Genomic DNA, 20,575 nt, shown 5'->3' on the forward strand with positions numbered 1-20,575 from the left:
ATGACGGATCAATCATCTAGGATGATCGTTGTTACATGCGCATAATCCATGCGTTTCTGGTGAGTGCGCATTGCTATTATTTGAGGCAGTATAGCTCTGGATATCCTCACTACCCCTGCGAGTACCAAGGACACTTGATTGACTTTCAGTTTGTTGTTTTTCTTGCTGCTTTCTTGCTGTTTTCAGCATTGGATCTATTTACAAGCGCTGCACCATTTAATTTATCTTTATACTTATATTCCATAGGCATTGTGGTTGCCTTAGGTGTTCTAGCTGCTTCAGTTATATTAGAGCGCTCACTAGTTTGTTTTTTAGATTAATAAGGGAACAATGGCACACATATGGTGGAAATGTCCTAATATGTAGAAGTATTGGCAAGAAATAATCCAAGATATACAGGAGATACAGGGGATTACTATACAGAAGGACCCGTGGGTTTGTGTATTTCATAATTCTGAGACTTCCGCAAAACTATATAAAAATAGTGTATTATATCATCTAATTAGTGCGGCCAAGGTCTTATTCCCAAATTCTGGCAAGTCCAAGAGCCCCCAAAAATAATGGATTGGATAAATAGAGTTGAATATATAAAAAGAATGCAGGAGATATATCATATAGAGGAAGATAAAATAGAAAAATTTAGAAAAATGTGGAGTACATAAGACTTTAAAACATTCAAAAGACATTTGGAAGTGGCAGGAGTGTAAGGTGGTAAAGGTAGGTAGAGTTTGACTGAGTAGCGATTTGGGTTTATATGAAGAAAAAAAAGAAGGAGTATGAGACAAGGGACACAAATATAGACAGAAAAATACAGGAGGAACTAGAAGTAAAGTATACGAAGTATGGACAGGGGAACTTTAATGGGGGGGGGGTTTGGATTGGTGACGGGAGGGGAAGGGAATAGGTTTATTTATGTGCAGATCGTTGTATTTGTGAATTGTTTGATACAATGCTGATTTTTGTAATAAAAAAAATGTAATAAAAAGGATATAATACAAAAAAAAAAAAAAAAAGACCCCATTCACAAATTTATGCTTTTTTCTGGCTCACTGAGTGTTCTTCTCTCCTTTATTCTAATCCCATAGAGTGCTCTCTAAGAGTCAGTATCAGAACAGTGATGTCAATTAACAAGAGGTTCAAAGTACAACCATGCTACTTATTAAATTAGCATGCTCTATCTAGTGACTGTCAATAATAGGTGAAAGCAGAAAAAGTTAGTATTCACACTAATCTGTCATGAACATGAATCCTAAGCCTTGTATTACACCATCTAAAGCAACCATGTGTACCCACCAATGGTGTGCATGCCATACCTTGGAAAATACTGATAAAACCCACAGAAGAAAGCCTATTTAACATCCTGTAGGTATAGCTTATAAAACAGATGCCTACTGTGTGCCCCCAATGAATGATTTGCTTTGTTATAGCTTTAGGAATAGATCCAAACCTTGGTGGCACTTCCTTGCAGTCCTGTCGAGGATGCGCTGCATCTCTGTCAGGTATGCTTGCAGACTCAATCAGGTTAGTTTCATTTTGCCTTTTTTCTTTCCACTTTTCTGCTTTGTTTCTTAACTTCTCGTGATCACTGTACCTCTGTATGATCCCAACACTGGGAGCATCCGCATCCTGTGGTGTGTTTTGCTCGTTTTTCTCCTCAGACAACTGCTTTTGTGAAACCTGTTGAATATTTAACTGAAGATTTGAGGGCCTTACAGGTTTCCCTTGGTCATTATTTGTCTCTTCAGTCATTTTTGCTTTAGCCACTTCTTTCTCTTTGTCTGACTTTTCATCCTGAGGTACCATAGCCACCTCATCCTCAGCCAGTGAGGTGGATGTTTGTTTATTTTGGAGCATATCGTGCATCAGACACCTCTGCCTCCTGTTCTCCCTTTCAGTCCTAGCAGAGTTTCTGTCTGAAAATTTTGTTTCAGTTTTGGGGTTTAATGGTATCCAAGGATCTGCATTTAATGCACTGGCATAGTCCTCAACCCTTGTTTGTTGTTGTGCTTGAGAATTGCGGTCTCCACCTAAGCTTTCTTCTTTAATAGTCTTGTTATGCTCATTCTCTTTTAGTACCCTTCCCTCGCTATCAGTAGTTTTTAAAATATGTCCTCCTTTCCCCACTGGCCCTTTATCTAGTAAAGTTTCAGTTTGTTTCCCATTAGTATCATTTTCAGATGCACTGGATGTCACAGGTTCTATTCTAGAAGCACCACTCTGTCTCAACTCGGCCTGCCTTTTGGCTTCCTTCTCCTCTTCCATTTTCTTTTGTTCTTCCCTTTGAGCCTTCAACAGGGCTTTCCTCTCCTTTTCATAAGCTTCCTGCTTCCGCTTCTCTTCTTCTACTTTCTTTTTTTCCTCCAACATGACCTTGACCCTAGAAGGTAAATTCATTGATTACCATATTGGCATGCCAAAGTAAGATTTCTCACAGCACCACCTCTAATCTTTCTATGATCTACTCTTTTGATGGCTATAGTAAATATCTTTTTAACAATCTTAGTGATCAGCACTCCTATTCTGCAGCCCCAGAGAGCCTGGATTCCTATAAGGACATAATTTCCAAAGTGTGTGTATTCATACGCAATACAGAAAACATACAGATATAATAATTGCCTTCCACCAAAACTGACCCTAGTTGATTTGTAGGTGTTTATATGGCTGTGGTAAGGACACTGAATTGTAAGCTTCCACAGACTAGGGAATTATGTGACTGGTCTTTTGCACTCAAAAGAGCTCTATTGTTTAAACAAAGAAAAAACTTTTTATCAGTTCCTGATGGGACAGCGTACATGCTGTACTTTGTTCCATCTTCCTAGGTGCCCTGTAATACTAGTTGCGATGTCAGACAAGGTTTCCCCCTTCGTTCCCCTTTGGGCACAGCTGCCCAGCATAGCAGTTAGCAAGGAGACAGCTGCTTTGATAGTGCGCTACAGAGGGAGGTGATCTGCATCAGGCTCACCAATATCTGCATTCCTCTTGCTACTGCTTGCCTTGGTCAAGTGCTGGAAGCCAGAGACAGGCACTCACTATTAAAGCAGCCTCTTCCTTGTTAGCTGCAGTGTTGGGCAGCTGTGTGCCCTGTCCATCATTGCAAGCCAGCGTTACAGGGCACGTAGGAAATAAGAAACTACTACAGGTACTGTGTACCTTTAGGAACTGAATAATGCAAAAGAAGAAAAATGATAATTCTCCTTTAACTATGTTTGGAGCTGTAATCAGCATTTCTCATCAAACTACTTACATATGAAATGAAGAAAGTACTGCCAATTCAGAAAAGTTGTAATTCAAGTTATGAATTATTCCCAATTTGCACTATACAAGACTGCACAAACTAAAACAAATTTATTTCAGATTTAAACACCTATATAGTCAAATACCTATTCATAATGCAGCATCTTTCTCATTCAAAATTTAGAGTAAGATAACATAGCTTCCAAAAACCAGAGCCTAACTTATTAAGAAACTGATTAAAACTTTAGTAATACATTTTAGTATGACTGTAAAGCCTATCCAAAAAAACTCTTCCTATATGACTGATGTTCATTCTGTATGATAACATATTAAAAAAAGAGAACTGTGTAAAGAATGCATTCACTGAAGTCCTTCTTTTACCTTTGTCTCTGCAGGAAGCCTCTGCAATATGACTGCAATATCTGAATCAACTGAATCTGCTTAACATAGAGCTTTCTCTGTACATAACTCTTCCACGTAGCCTGGATGCACACGGCTGCATTCTTCCTAGCCTCCAACCCACATCGAACATGATAAGACCTCCAGCAAGCCTGTGAAGAAGGAAACCCTTATATTAGTAGCGCATGTACTCAGTTCTTCATGTAAACACAAATGTAGAACACTGCACAGTACCAACACAGAAAGCCATTTGTGAGTTTCCGATACATGTAAAAACAAAGCAATGCATTTGCAAATACAAAAATTACGCACTGTCGTGGAGTCCATTGAGGGACACAAGTCGTCTTCCTGTCTTCCCTCTTTAGGTCAAACTGCCACTAACGGGAGAATTTGACGATGGCAAAATAAAAAAAAATAAAAAAAATAGTAGGCCAGCCCAGAATAACCCCTCCTGCTACCCGAATGCCTCAATTTTGTAGTAATGCTGTACCAAGATCATGTCCATAATTACAGAGGGATAGGACATGTGTCCCTCAGTGGACTCCAAGAAAAAGATTTTACAAGGAGTACAAAAATCCTATTTAGGGATATAGGAAATTTTTAACCTTTGGGCTGTCCAAAAGCAGTCCAACTGAGGAATGGACAACAAGGTAAACAAATGTCAACAGGCACAAAAAAGAAGCCCAAAGCAAAGAAGATCACCAGTATGCTCTCCATTTCGACGCTGTAAAGAAGACAATGTTTTAACCACTTCTAGTCCGGACACTTTTACCCCCTTTCCGTCCAGGCCAATTTTCAGCTTTCAGTGCTATCACACTTTGAATGACAATTGCGTGGTCATGCAACACTGTACCCATATGAATTTTTTAGCATTTTTTTGAGACAGATAAAACTTTATTTTGGTGGTATTTATTCACCACTGGAATTTTTTTTTTGCTATATAAATGAAACAGTCCACAAATGTTGAAAAAAGTGTTTTTCTTATAAAATTTAGCAAATAATCTTTCTTCAATAATCTTGGCCAAAATGTATTCAGTTATATATTTAGTAAAAGAAAAACAAAAAAACTAAATTAGTTTATAATCAAAAATAATAATTTTTCAAATTTTTTTTATAGCATTTTTGTTTTATTTTTTTTATATTATTTGTTTTTTTTTAACATACTGTCACCCTAGCAGTACAGTGATGAAGATTTTTTTTTCTGTTACACTGACTGCTTTTACACCCATAAAGGCTGTAAAAGCAATAATTTCTAATTCTCTCTGGCTGCATTGTTGCTCCCACTGAGAAATACTGTGTGAGCTGATTGGTCACAGCTTGTCACGTGGTACAAGGCTGTTGTGAATAGCCTTGTACCATGTGACCTCTGTGATCATTCACAGATTTCACTAGTAGTAAGCAATGATGTCAGAAGTGACATCTTGCTTACTACTATCCATGTGATCACTGATTGGCCAATCAGTGATCACATGATCGGGGCCTCACACAGAGGTCCTGTACAACGAACAGTGTTCCGCTGTGTCTGGAGGACACAGCAGGCACCGGATCGTGGTGCTGCGTGCTCCGAGGGAGCACACACAAGCTGTGAAGCACGTTTATAAACGGCCACCCGCCCCTGCACTGCTCCCGTCCGGGCATTTATATACATGGGCTGGACGGGAAGTGGTTAAGGGAGAAGGGGATATATTGGGCCTTCAGATCCCACCTAGCCATCAAAGCATCCAATGCTTTTGCTAATCCCAGTATCTGGAAATAAACCTGCCCAGTTTGATGCTGAACCTGGAAGTTAGGAGGTCCACATCCAACCTCCCTCAACTAAGACACAATTCCCGAAACACTTTTGGATATATGGAGAACTTCCCAGTGGTTCGGCGCTGCTGACTGAGGAAGTTTGTCTGTCAATTGTCCACACCTAGGATCTGCACGACAGACAAGGGTGGGAAATTACTTGCTGCCCAGGACATGATGCAATCTACCCCTCTTGTGGTGAGACATCTGGTTCCTCTTTCATGGTTGTTGTATGGTGTATGTCTTTGTCCAACTAAATCCAGATCGGATGACACTCCAGCAGGAGGGTCCAATGCTGAAGGGACAGTCGGATGGCCTGAAGGTTCCAGAAGGTTGATTGGGAGATAAAATGCCAACAACCAAGTCCCCTGCACCAACAGAGTTCCCAGGACTCCTGCCCAGCCCCAGAGGTTGGCATCCATTGTTAAGATTTTCCAAGAGACAGCAAAGAAGAACTTCCACAGTACCAGAGATAGACAACCTGGTCCTTGGTGCCAAAGAAAATGGTCTGTCAAGAGACTGGACTCACTTTGTTCCAAGACTAAAAAGAGTTGCATTATTGAGGTCTAGGGTGAAACTGGGCAAAAAGGACTGGCTTGAAGGAGGATACTATCAGGTCATAAAAACCTCATAGTCACAAGACTCCTGGACTGGAAAACATGAATCTGAGATTGGAGAGTCTTCACAGACTGGTGAATTGGATATGGAATTTCTAAGCTTGAATGAAGATGTTCCTTGCTTTTAGATCCAATATACCGCTTTTAAGTTTGGGGACATTAAACAGATTGGGGTAAAACCCCAGAAACTAAGGAAACAAGATGTTGATCCATAAAATCTGGGAGGGCTGCTGGAGATTTGCTAATCTGTGTCATGACATGGGAGGGGGCAGGGATATCAACACCCCCCTCCCTCCCACGACATTTGAGATGCAAGCAGTTCAAGTGTTCAAGATAGTTACAAATTTCCACCCACTATGGAAACCGTAGGTGTTCCTTCATGCCAAGGAATGTTTGTTTGAGAACCTGGCCAACTTTAAGCCCCAGACCCAGCAGGCGGACTGGGAACTAAGGTTTAGTGGTCTGGAGGTGGATACTAAGGAAATGGAGAAATGAAAGGATGAGGAGGATTTTTTTTTTTTTTTTAATCCAAGCTCTTTTATTAAAATCAATTGGCAAGACAAAAAAAAACCCATCAGGTTACAGCCTGTACACAATATACATTTTTACAAGGTGTGGATGTATCTACCATATAAAGCAAGCTAGCTTATGAAGAAAGCCTATTATGGTGGCTTACAGACGATCTTGTAAAAGTACATGTCAAGAGATCATGAAATATAAAACTGTGAAAAACAAATAAGAAAAAAAAGAACTTTTTCCAACAGGTGGATTTACTAGAGCAATTAGTTAAGTAAGGTATTAACATTTCGTACAATGACAACAGCCTATCCATCACGAAGTGTAGTGGGGCTAACCCAGGGATATCAAAAAGAAAAAAAGCAGCTGTGACGAACACAGACTGCTAAAGCAGGTAATCTCCCAAGCAGAGTAGCCTTAATGCAACAATGATCTCATCTGTAACCTAGTTTTCCATTTTAATTTGTCAGTTATTTCCCCCTCTAGGTTCACATCATTTACCTCATTTTCATCAAGTAAACTTATTAAAGCCTGTAGCGCTTGTTCTTCCTGACCCTGGTTTTTATTATAAGTTAGGGGTACATTATGTATAGCTCCAAGTAACACCTTACACAGGAACAGATTTAAAACCTTAAATACAGTGCATCCAGAAAGTATTCACAGAACTTAACTTTTGCCACATTTGTTATGTTACAGCCTTATTCCAAAATGGATTAAATTAATTTTTTTCCTCAACATTTTACAAACAATACCCCATAATGACAATGTGAAAGAAGTTCGTTTAGAAATCGATGCAATTTATGAAAAAAAAAACAAAAAACATATGTACATAAGTATTCACAGCCTTTGCTCAATACTTTGTTGAACCACCTTTAACATCAATTACAACCTCAAATCGTTTTAAGTATGATGCTATAAGCTTGGTACACCTATTTTTGGGCAGTTTCTCCCATTCCTCTTTGCAGTACCTCTCAAACTCCATCAGGTTGGATGGGGAGCGTCGGTGTACAACCATTTTCAGATCTCTCCAGAGATGTTCAATCGGGTTCAAGTCTGGGCTCTGGCTGGGCCACTCCAGGACATTCGGAGTTGGCCCATAGCCACTCTTTTGTTATGTGAGCTATGTGCTAAGGGTCGTTGTCCTGTCGAAAGATGAACCATCGCCCCAGTCTAAGGTACAGAGCATTCTGGAACAGGTTTTCACCAAGTATGTCTCTGTACATTGCTGCAATAATCTTTCCTTCGATCCTGACTACTCTCCCAGTTCCTGCCAATAAAAAACATCCCCAGAGCATGAAGCTGCCACCACCACGCTTTACTGTAGGGATGGTATTGGCCAGGTAGTGAGCGGTGCCTGGTTTCCTCCAGACATGACGCTTGGCATTCAGGCCAAAGAGTTCAATCTTTGTTTCATCAGACCAGAGAGTTTTGTTTTTCATGGTCTGAGAGTCCCTCAGGTGCCTTTTGGCAAACTCCAGGTGGGCTTCCATTTGCCTTTTACTGAGGAGGGGCTTCCGTCTGGCCACTCTACCATATAGGCTTGATTGGTAGAGTGCTGCAAAGATGGTTGTTCTTCTGAAAGGTTCTTCTATCTCAACAGAGAAACGCTGGAGCTCTTTCAGTGTGACCATCGGGTACTTGGTTACCTCCCTTCTCCCTCAAACGCTCATTTTGGCCGGGCAGCCCACTCTAGAAAGATTCTTGGTGGTTCCAAACTTCTTCCATTTACGGATGATGGAGGCCACTGTGCTCATTGGGACCTTCAATGCTGCAGAACTTTTTCTGTACCCTTCCCCAGATCTGTGCCTTGATACAATCCTGTCCCGGAGGTCTACGGACAATTCCGTGGACTTTATGGCTTGGTTTGTGCTCTGACATGCACTGTTAACTGTGGGACCTTATATAGACAGGTTTATGCCTTTCCTAATGTCCAATCAACTGAATTTCCCACAAGTGGACTCCAATCAAGTTGTGGAAACATCTCAAGGATAATCAGTGGGAACGGGATGCACCAGAGCTCAATTGTACATGTTTTTTTTATTTTTTTATTTTTAATAAATTGCAAAGATTTAAAAATGAACCTCATTCACGTTGTCATTATGGGGTATTGTTTGTAGAATGTTGAGGAAAAAAATAAATTTAATCCATTTTGGAATAAAGCTGTAACATAAAATGTGGCAAAAGTTAAGCGCTGTGAATACTTTCTGGATGCACTGTACCTCAAATTCACTCATCGTATTCGTTGGGGAGAAGGAAAGTCCATTTTGCAAGAGTTTTATATGTTTTGGTTGATGTTGGAAGTCTGACAAATTTAGCACTTTTAAATCTTTCTCTTCTTGTAGAGCTAGATCAGGGGTGTCCAAACTTTTTTCAAAGAGGGCCAGATTGGATGAAGTGAACATGGTGGAGGGCCAAACATTTTTCCAAACATTCTTTGAACCATTACAATTAAATGCAAATAAATTATTTTATGCCAAGTTACCGTATTTTTCGCCATATAAGACGCACCTGACCATAAGACGCACCTAGGTTTTAGAGGCAGAAAACAGGAAAAAAAAAAATTCTGAACTAATGGACTGCAGAAACAGTACAGGAGATGACCAGAGACTGCGGACAGCACAGGGATGACCAGAGACTGCGGACAGCACAGGGATGACCAGAGACTGCGGACAGCACAGGGATGACCAGAGACTGCGGACAGCACAGGGATGACCAGAGACTGCGGACAGCACAGGGATGACCAGAGACTGCGGACACAGTACAGGGATGACCAGACACTGCGGACAGCACAGGGATGACCAGAGACTGCGGACACAGTACAGGAGATGACCAGAGACTGCGGACACAGTACAGGAGATGACCAGAGACTGCGGACACAGTACAGGAGATGACCAGAGACTGCGGACACAGTACAGGAGATGACCGGAGACTGCGGACATAGTACAGGAGATGACCGGAGACTGCGGACACAGTACAGGAGATGACCGGAGACTGCGGACACAGTACAGGAGATGACCGGAGACTGCGGACACAGTACAGGAGATGACCGGAGACTGCGGACAGCACAGGGATGACCGGAGACTGCGGACAGCACAGGGATGACCGGAGACTGCGGACAGCACAGGGATGACCGGAGACTGCGGACAGCACAGGGATGACCGGAGACTGCGGACAGCACAGGGATGACCGGAGACTGCGGACAGCACAGGGATGACCGGAGACTGCGGACAGCACAGGGATGACCGGAGACTGCGGACAGCACAGGGATGACCGGAGACCGCGGACACAGTACAGGAGATGACAGGAGACCGCGGACACAGCACAGGGATGACCAGAGACTGCAGACACAGTACAGGAGATGACCAGAGACTGCAGACACAGTACAGGAGATGACCAGAGACTGCAGACACAGTACAGGAGATGACCAGAGACTGCGGACACAGTACAGGAGATGACCAGAGACTGCGGACACAGTACAGGAGATGACCAGAGACTGCGGACAGCACAGGGATGACCAGAGACTGCGGACAGCACAGGGATGACCAGAGACTGCGGACAGCACAGGGATGACCAGAGACTGCGGACAGCACAGGGATGACCAGAGACTGCGGACAGCACAGGGATGACCAGAGACTGCGGACAGCACAGGGATGACCAGAGACTGCGGACAGCACAGGGATGACCAGAGACTGCGGACAGCACAGGGATGACCAGAGACTGCGGACAGCACAGGGATGACCAGAGACTGCGGACAGCACAGGGATGACCAGAGACTGCGGACAGCACAGGGATGACCAGAGACTGCGGACAGCACAGGGATGACCAGAGACTGCGGACAGCACAGGGATGACCAGAGACTGCGGACAGCACAGGGATGACCAGAGACTGCGGACAGCACAGGGATGACCAGAGACTGCGGACAGCACAGGGATGACCAGAGACTGCGGACAGCACAGGGATGACCAGAGACTGCGGACAGCACGGGGATGACCAGAGACTGCGGACAGCACGGGGATGACCAGAGACTGCGGACAGCACGGGGATGACCAGAGACTGCGGACAGCACGGGGATGACCAGAGACTGCGGACAGCACGGGGATGACCAGAGACTGCGGACAGCACGGGGATGACCAGAGACTGCGGACAGCACGGGGATGACCAGAGACTGCGGACAGCACGGGGATGACCAGAGACTGCGGACAGCACGGGGATGACCAGAGACTGCGGACAGCACGGGGATGACCAGAGACTGCGGACAGCACGGGGATGACCAGAGACTGCGGACAGCACGGGGATGACCAGAGACTGCGGACAGCACGGGGATGACCAGAGACTGCGGACAGCACGGGGATGACCAGAGACTGCGGACAGCACGGGGATGACCAGAGACTGCGGACAGCACGGGGATGACCAGAGACTGCGGACAGCACGGGGATGACCAGAGACTGCGGACAGCACGGGGATGACCAGAGACTGCGGACAGCACGGGGATGACCAGAGACTGCGGACAGCACGGGGATGACCAGAGACTGCGGACAGCACGGGGATGACCAGAGACTGCGGACAGCACGGGGATGACCAGAGACTGCGGACAGCACGGGGATGACCAGAGACTGCGGACAGCACGGGGATGACCAGAGACTGCGGACAGCACGGGGATGACCAGAGACTGCGGACAGCACGGGGATGACCAGAGACTGCGGACAGCACGGGGATGACCAGAGACTGCGGACAGCACGGGGATGACCAGAGACTGCGGACAGCACGGGGATGACCAGAGACTGCGGACAGCACGGGGATGACCAGAGACTGAGGACAGCACGGGGATGACCAGAGACTGAGGACAGCACGGGGATGACCAGAGACTGAGGACAGCACGGGGATGACCAGAGACTGCGGACAGCACGGGGATGACCAGAGACTGCGGACAGCACGGGGATGACCAGAGACTGCGGACAGCACGGGGATGACCAGAGACTGCGGACAGCACGGGGATGACCAGAGACTGCGGACAGCACGGGGATGACCAGAGACTGCGGACAGCACGGGGATGACCAGAGACTGCGGACAGCACGGGGATGACCAGAGACTGCGGACAGCACAGGGATGACCAGAGACTGCGGAAAGCACAGGGATGACCAGAGACTGCGGACAGCACAGGGATGACCAGAGACTGCGGACAGCACAGGGATGACCAGAGACTGCGGACAGCACAGGGATGACCAGAGACTGCGGACAGCACAGGGATGACCAGAGACTGCGGACAGTAGAGATGACTGCTGACCTTTGGGGAGGTAGGGAGCGGGTACCTGAATTTGACAGGTACCCGCTCTTACTTCCGCAGTTGTTCTTTGATCTTACATGTTCCTCGATCCAGCCGCGCGCTGTCTTCCCGGCTTCTGTAATGGCGCTCGGCATGACAGCCGGGTGCCCAGTGCGCATGAGCGAGAAGCACTTGCGCTTTGTGATTGGTCCGGCGGCTTCTGGGATCTGTCATGTGTCCCAGGTACCGCCTTACCATTCACAAAAAGCACCGCTTCTTGCGCATGCGCACTTGGCACCCGGCTGTCATGCCCAGTGCCCACACTACAGAAGCCGGGAAGACAGCACGCCGCTGGATAGAGGAACAGGTAAGGTCCCACTGCAGAGCTGAGCGGCCGGCCCGGTATTCTGACACGGCCGCGGTGGAAATACCGGACCGGCCGCTCCATATTCGCTCCATAAGACACACTGACACACTGACATGGAGGGCCGTATTAAACCGACCCTCGGGCCGTAAATGGCCCGCGGGCCGGACTTTGGACATGCCTGAGCTAGATCCTTATTGCTTTTCTCTTTAATCAATTCCTCTGACTTCTAGTGCGACCTAGGGTGTTCGCTTTGACTGTCCTGTTTTCCTCTGGTTTCTTTGACTTGTGTATTCCCTTGATTGGTTTATGATTTCAAGTGTTCTATCTGCTCTGAGTATGGTGTTCCTGCTCCTAAAAAACTAACAGTCTTTTTATTGCCAATTACGGAGTCTTCCTATCAGAAGTTTTTAGGCTCCTAGTTCCTCGCCTATCAACATAATGGCCTTCCTGCTTGCCATTTCTACTTTGCAATATATGCCATATGCCTGCCCCTGTGGATGGATCTATCCATTAAAGTTCAGCCTGAACTACATTAAAGGCACATATATTTAAAATCATTGGATAAGGATCCACTCCAATCCACCAAGCTCTACCCATACGGCTTCTATGGACTTTTATATGCATCAATTGTTCTCTATGTGCCCTGTTCACACCACGACACATCCAGATTTATTTTTTGTGCAGGGATCTGCAATGTGTATAAAACGTATTAAAGCACGCATAAAAAACTAATGTAAACTGATGTCTTTGCAAATGAAGTGTGAATTTCAGTTTCCACACGTTTTTCTGCCTGTACGGTGTGAATGAGGCCTAAAGCATAACTAAACCCACCGATTCAACTTAAAAAACGGTTACATTCCTGGAATGCCAGGATTGCTAACTGTCACGTTTGCTTGTGTCCTCAACCAAACTGTCAAACCATCAAATGGCTGGTGTCATTTATTTATTAATTATTTTTAATGTTTACATAGCTATACCTGCAAAAGGGGTTAAACTGAAGTCATCTAGCAGGACTTAATTTTCTGACTAATGTTCCACTTTAATTTGCAATGAAAATGCCTTTAAAATGCTGCTTCTGCAATTGTCTCTCAGCATATAACCACTTCATGAGAACAGAACCAACTGAATTTAATAGACCTAATTCGCAAAGCTAACACACCAGGATAAGGATATGTCTTTTCAAATCAGGACAGATATTTTTAGTCCAATGTAATTTAAAAAATTGGCTAAACCATCTTGTGTCCCTGGCAGCGCATCTTCAGTGTGGGCACCCGGCTATGACAGCTTGCGGCTTCACAGCCGGGTGCCCACTGCACATGTGCAAGTAGCACTGCGCTTTGTGAATGACCCCATAGTCTTCTGGGACCTTCCGAGAGGACAACTTCTGCTTCCGATCACTTAGGCGATTGCAGCAGAAGTGGGAGCGGTACCTGTCGAATTCGAGTAAACCCTCCCGCAATGCCCCCGACACAGTAACAGTGTTTTGTTTTTTAATATGAAATAAAAAGCTTGGGACTATTTTATTGTGAAAGCCCAACTGAACGTTCTGTTTATATCATCCAAATACATATCAAGCATTTAAACAAAGGCTGTGCAAAGTCTTATAGTTAAGTTCCTTAGCCAAAATCAGCCAAAGCCTAAATAGAAAAGCCTGCCCTCTGCCAGAATGCAGCACAGGAGGATATACGCTCTCTGAGTGAAAGCAGTGGTCTCTCTGCAGAGGTCTGACACTTACTGCTAAGTCAGAGCTATAGCTCCCCAATCAGCAGGGAGAGTGAACTCTACTGATTGGAAAGCTGTGACCTGCAGAGAGACTGCTGCTTCTGTACAAAGGGCAAGGGTCTTTTTCATAAGCATGATGGCAACGGACAGGCTTTCCTACTCAGGGTTTGACTGCTTCCTAAAGTAAATTAAATGTAAGACTTTCCACACATTTTGTTTTGGGTGTACTTGGAATATATTTATCTGACTTAAACTGAAGGTTCAGTTCAGCTTGAAAGAGTACAAATGAATATCACATTACCTGTATAGTGACTGCTGCCGATTTCATCCTCAGGAAGTTCCTCCTGTCAACAACCATGCGAAATAGACTCTGCAGCAGGATGATCTTCTTGATAACAGCCTGGTGAAGGGTATCTTGCAGCTTTTGCCTCTCTGGCTCCTTCATAAACACCTGAAAATCAATAATATTTTGTTTAATTTAGTTTTTGTTGTTCCATTTAACAGAAAACGATTTTATATTTTCAGTGACCATATATTTTGAGTGACCTTAATTGAAATCTGCCTGTCAAAAAGATAAGTAGATTCAGAGATATAGATAGCTGAATGTACGCAAATCTCAACATTTCCTGTTAAGTTTGAGCTTGGTCCCACAATGTACCATCTCCTAAGCATCCCTATGAGATAATGACCCCTGCCCCCACATCCCAGCTTTGTAACTGCCTGGATCCATTTTAAATAGAGAAAATCTAGCTGTCAAATGTGATGTTGTGGGCTTTACAGCTTTGTACTGCTCCAGCATAATAATTACAGAGTTGGTAGTAAGAGGATCAACTGGTGAGGCCAGTGCCAGCTTGTACAGGTTATGGAGAAACTCATTTGCCTGCTTCTCTGGATCAATTGATCCTTTTAACTGAAGGTAATTTCTGCTTATGCATTTTTGCATCACATAGCTGGTTTGTGACAGGTTTATTCTAAGGAGTCCAATAGTCTTTATCCAGCAACCAACCTGCAAGCAGGTGAAGCAAAAGCCACAAAACTAAAAAAAAAATGTATATATTCCAACCTTTGTTTTTCCCAGCTGGTAGTTATGTGGATCAAAGCACAGTCTATTCAGCAGGGATGTGATGTCTGCTTTCAGATCCGTAGATGACTTAGGTAGCAGCACCTGAAACTGGTCTTTAAATTCCTAGTAAGTAAAAGAAAAGCAAGTAAAGAATGTCACATGGAATTTTAGCTGCAATACAGAAGACAATTCTAAGTATAGATTGAGAAATGGGATTCCCAATTACCTGATAGGGGTATTTTGCACTATATCCAGATCTCCGGATCCTCACAGTTTCCAGCATTCCAGTGTATCGAAGTTGCTGAAGTACCAGAACTTCATCAAAGGTCATTTCCATCTAGTAAAATTCCAAAAGTGAGATGAATAATGTTCACATATCTTCCATGATTGCAAGCTCTGATAATTTGCGAAATAAATTGCTGAGAGCCAGTCCATAAACAATAAAAATAAGTCAGTCCACAACAATAAAACCAAACATCATCATATAGAGGTTCCATGCCCTTTAGTCAAAAGATCATCCCAAATGCATTCAAATAGGGTTGAGGTCAGGGCTGCATGAAGGCCACCTGAGCTCCTTACACGCCATACTCAAACCATGGAGCTGATTTTGTGCCGAGTGGAAGACACAAAGGGCCTTCATAAATGTCTAAAATGTCTGTGTTGTAAGATTTACAATATCACCATCAATGACTCATATGCATACCTTTTCAGAATTCGAGCGGATGCATCTAATGAAGAAAGGTTCGGCTTTCCCTAGTGTTTCTAAAAGCTTGTTCAATGATGCCTACAAGAGATGCACACATATTTGTAAAAAAATATAAGGGGAGTAGTGCATGAGATAAAAAAAGTTTCAACTTAAAATTAAACATTAATAAAAAAGGATAAAAGAAAAATTGGTAATACAGAACATTTTAAAGTGGAACTACAGTACACGATACCACTAAAAACAAGCTAAATGAAAATAAAATATAAAAAGCACATAAAATATATACACGGTTTAATCGCAGCATACCTGAAATTGTGCACTTATACTGGGTGGTTTCTTTTTCTTGTGCAAGTGAAGGAGAGACTTGGTAGTTCGATCATGTAGAGTCATGCTCATTATTAATTTCAGAGATTGTGAATCAAGCAGGTTCTGCATATACAGTGTGAATTAATTGACACAGAAATGGTACGTACAGTTTGAGAATCAAAATATTTCAGATGCTTAAAGCATATTAAACCCCAAAACAAACATGTATTAAACTGCAGTATACCCATTACCAAGCTGACTCAGATAAGGAAGCAGTTAGACAGTTGAGACAAACCATTTAACATTGACAGGGATGCTTACAACGGTCACCATTTATTCATTTATGTAAAACCTATATCCCAAAAGGAAAAAAAACCCAAAAAACGGTTTTCTGTAACTCCTATAAAGTGTTAGCTGGAGTTCAGCTTCAATTTGTAAAGGCCATCTACAGTTATGGCCAAAATTATTGGCGCCCCTGCATTTCTGTCAGATAATGTACCACTTCGCCCAGAAAACTGTTTAAGCATTCTCATGTTTATTTCTTTTGTTTGTAATGGTATGACACAAAAAAAAAGTGGAGGAAAAAAAAACAAGAAAAAAAAACAAAAAAAAAAAACATTCAAATCTGACACATTCCACGCAAAACTCCAAAAATGGTCTGGACAAAATGATTGGCACCGTCAATTTAATATTTGGTAGCACATCCCACAAAGAAAAAATAACTGAACTCAGTCGCTTTCTGTAACCATCAATTACATTTCTTACACCTCTCTACTGGAATTTTGGACCATTCTTCTTTCACCAACTGCTCCAGGTCTCTCAAATAAAAGGGTTCCTTTTCCTAACTGCCATTTGAGATCTCTCCACAGGTGCTCTATGGGACTGAGATTTGAACTCATTGCTAGCCGGTTCAGTACTCTATAGCGCTTCCCACTGACACCATTGATATTTTTAGCCATCTGTAAGGGGGTAATTTTTCCCCAATTACCACATGTGTACAGAGCATTCTTCCCACTGATCATCACACTAGTGTGTCATGAGTTGTAGATCTAGTAATTTTTACCAGAGTTTCCCTGAAAGCGGAAAGTTATTTCAAGGGTTTTTCTGTGTACTGAAGGTTGAGAAAGATGGTCTAACACTACCCTCCCCACAGACTGAGAATGCTGTTGTCCAAAGGAGTCTGCTTTACTACTTCATCCAGAATGCAGACATCCTAAGACAGGAAGTGTGTTACTATTAAGATCACCAAATTAATGTTTTTGGGTTTAATACTGCTTTTAGCCTTGGAATGCTATATCCACTCCACTTAGATATATATGTATATAACTGTAGCACAAATCATTTTGTAACTTAACACTATTAAACAAGGACCTTTCCATTTTAATCTGAGGTCACCAGTTAGGAAGTATAACTAGTCAGGCTATGGTGAAGCGGATTTGAAAACAAAAAATAATCCCTCCACTACATTAGTGAGAAAAACAGTGGGGCAGTCTTAAACAAGAAGATATGATTGTCTTCTATCACAATAACAAAATAAGGGGTTTATTTTCATGTTAGTGGGCAAAGCCAAGCAGGTCTTTCTATTTTGCTCCTGATTGCCATAAACTGCATTAATGATGGCCACCTAGCCTGAAAAGGTTGCATGCATTTTGGAATAAGTTGCATTGTAATATCGGGCTTTAGATGGTCTATAAAAACATTTTTTACATGCTTCCACCACGATCCTAAAATGTCTTTTGGATTTGTGATAGAAGTCAGACTTGCACATGCTTGTTTTAGGAATCCTCTGCTGAGCTAAAGCACAAAAAACTCTTACATTTCTTCCATGCAACTGGAATGCTACGGAATGTCCAACTCCCTTTGCTCAGCAGATTGGCTTATTGCTTTTCCCAGGGCCCTGCACACAGCTTGGTGCTTACAGCCAAAGAAAAAAGCAAGTGTGTGTGTGTGTGTACGCGCGTGTGTGCACCCAAGCACAAAGTGAGAGGAATAAAAAATAAATAAATAAATAATTGAAGCTTACTACTTATTAATGCTGAATGAAAAAACAGTTTTGTATTTTTTTGTCATATGAAGGATAAAACAAATGTCCTCATTACCTTTGGAATCAGCTGCTTTTGGCGGCCACTTTTAGATTTCCTATGAAAATAATAGATGTCAAAGTTATAAACAAATCCCGTTCTTCCCCATAACTCCTGATTTATGTGATAAGCCAGTTGCAGTTAGTAAGCCAGTTGCAGTTAGCCAGCATGACCAGTTAGAACTATGATAGTTTTTAGTGCAAAAAGAACATTGAATATACGCACTGTTAGACCAGCGAAAAGGTGCTAATTATCAGTGTTAAAACAGTGCATGTTTTGGCAAACATTTGTAACTACATATCAAAACATCAAGAACACACATTACAAAATTACAAAGACAAACAATTAGCCTACAGAGAATACTATAAAATCAGTTGCACCTATTTTGACAAGTTGGCATTAATGCACAGCAATTTTTTGCTACAGAGCAGTCTTTTTTTTTTTTCTTTTAGCAAACATGATGCACATTGCAATACACGATGCCAGCACTTCTATCTGTGATGTAACCTCAGTCATTTGATGGTCATGAACTCCTTTGCACACTCACTGTAAGTGGAGCCGCGAGTGCCTGCGTAGGGAAAGGGTGCGCAGTACATTGGATGGGTCATCCCCCTGCCAGGAGAGTCCCTTTATACTGTTCATCAGCTGAGAATGTCGCTCTCTGCCAGTGTCAGGAGGAGATACAGATTAGAAATTACAGACTGCCCAGCTAAAACTACTATATGACTACTAATTACATAGAGGCAGCCTATCACCAAGCACTAAAACACAAGTATACAATATATGTATACGACAGCATATTTATGTCAACAGGCTTTATTTCTCTTTTATTTTAAGAGTGTAGGTTTTGGGGGAAATCAAACTGCATATAATGTATTAGCACCACCAAAAAAGATGACAGAAATATAACAAGACGACAAAAATTAAATTTGTGAATTACACTGGAACATATAGTGTGCCTAAACCAAGACAAGACATACAACTTCATAAGCAGAAGAAGAAACAACCCAGTGCCCCAAAGAACACTGCAACCCCAAAAACTGGACAGTTAGTTGGTGATGGGCACATAAATTCATGCAGTGTGACGCAGTGTTAATCCCCTGTTCCCCGCATGCAGCTTAAGTGCCCCAAGTGAGAATGGAAAAAAACCTTACATTAGTTTTGGCATTAAATAATGGCACAGTTCATTTTACGTCATGCTGTACTTGGCATGAGATTAAAATTAAAAAAAAAAAAATTAAGTGGAAAACAAAATCCCAGATAAATATAAAAGTACAAAGAAGCCCACATCAGAACAGATTTTTGAGCTTTTAGAGTCAAACTAACATCAAGACACTTTTTTTTGGAGCACAGTAAGCTGCATGACTTTGGGACAAAAAAGTATTGCGTCAACCCCAGCACTTACTTTTTGGTTTCATATATATTTAGGATGTCTTCAAACACATCTATATCATAATCCACGGAGCAATCAAAGGAGAAATCGAGGAGAGAGTGGCTAAAGGTGGAGTACAGGTAATCCCCAGTAAGACATAGAACATTAAATGTGTATATGAAGGTTTATTTCTAGAACACGGTTTAGGAGTATTACTACACTATATAGCTTTGGACTTTACCATACAGCAAAGCAAGTCTGCTATATTTAAATGGGAAATAAACATTCAGGTACAAAGTAACATGTCAAGAGACCAGAGTTAAGCATTTTTTGTATACAATATGCTATTGTTATAGGACAGACTGGGAACTACTGGGAACTGCTACCTAATAATAAAGTTATCTATGTATGACACGCTTCCTGTCCGTAATTCTGTTGGATAAACTAAAAGACAATATGTTTATTCACAATTCTGACAAACTAGGATATAAAACATCAATCTATAAAAGCTGAAAATAAACTCCATAAAAGTTTCCATTTTCAGCACTGACACATTTTAAATAAAGCCAGCATACATAATTACGCATACACAGTTTACAACTGAGACATGACTAGTTCTAACATTCTGGTTTATTAACCAAATATTTTGTGTAGGAAGTTTAGCAGACACATCTACAAAGAGGTATGCCTTTAAAACTAGTTACAGCTATCCTTCACTTTTAAAGACCAGGTCAAGTATTTAATTCAGTCACTAACAACCAATGTGCAGTGTTATACAAATATCATGACACACAGCACAGGCTGGTACTCTTGAGCCTGCGACTCGGTACATCGCATAACAACGATGGAAAGGAGTAATATAGATCTTCTAATTCACCTCAATAAGGGCAGAGCTTGCCCAACATCATAAATGTTCTAAATATTTAACGGCTTACCGGTATAGTTTATCCACAGCAGTGTTTGACTTCTGCAACTCTCCTAAAGGGATTCTAGGTCCTTTTCGTACCACACCTAGAGTAAAGGAGGAAACCAAAGTTAACTTTTTTTTTTTTTTTTTTAAAAAGGTATGTTATTCTTTCTTTGTGTACATTCTATTAAACATGCTCTCCATGACCTTGCTATTCTCTAATAAAGCCAAAAC

The 20,575-nt window shown here is 42.5% G+C and overlaps 1 protein-coding gene across 1 annotated transcript in view; it reads right to left on the reverse strand.

Annotated features, from left to right (window-relative positions):
* Positions 1 to 20,575, reverse strand: part of MYO9B (myosin IXB) — a 240,583-nt gene that overhangs the window by 66,929 nt on the left and 153,079 nt on the right. The window contains exons 14-24 of the mRNA XM_089667549.1: positions 20,370 to 20,445; positions 19,468 to 19,557; positions 18,610 to 18,723; positions 18,081 to 18,120; positions 15,982 to 16,104; positions 15,673 to 15,753; positions 15,196 to 15,306; positions 14,970 to 15,092; positions 14,208 to 14,357; positions 3,616 to 3,785; positions 1,448 to 2,377 (exon numbers count right to left, since the gene is read on the reverse strand). Coding sequence (XP_089523675.1) covers positions 1,448 to 2,377; positions 3,616 to 3,785; positions 14,208 to 14,357; positions 14,970 to 15,092; positions 15,196 to 15,306; positions 15,673 to 15,753; positions 15,982 to 16,104; positions 18,081 to 18,120; positions 18,610 to 18,723; positions 19,468 to 19,557; positions 20,370 to 20,445 — 2,008 coding nt within the window. The remainder of the gene's footprint in view (positions 1 to 1,447; positions 2,378 to 3,615; positions 3,786 to 14,207; positions 14,358 to 14,969; positions 15,093 to 15,195; positions 15,307 to 15,672; positions 15,754 to 15,981; positions 16,105 to 18,080; positions 18,121 to 18,609; positions 18,724 to 19,467; positions 19,558 to 20,369; positions 20,446 to 20,575) is intronic.

This window comes from Staurois parvus, unplaced genomic scaffold (genome assembly GCF_062004578.1).
Source record: "Staurois parvus isolate SC_StPar_1 unplaced genomic scaffold, SC_StPar_1.0 ptg000053l, whole genome shotgun sequence".
Taxonomy (NCBI): domain Eukaryota; kingdom Metazoa; phylum Chordata; class Amphibia; order Anura; family Ranidae; genus Staurois; species Staurois parvus.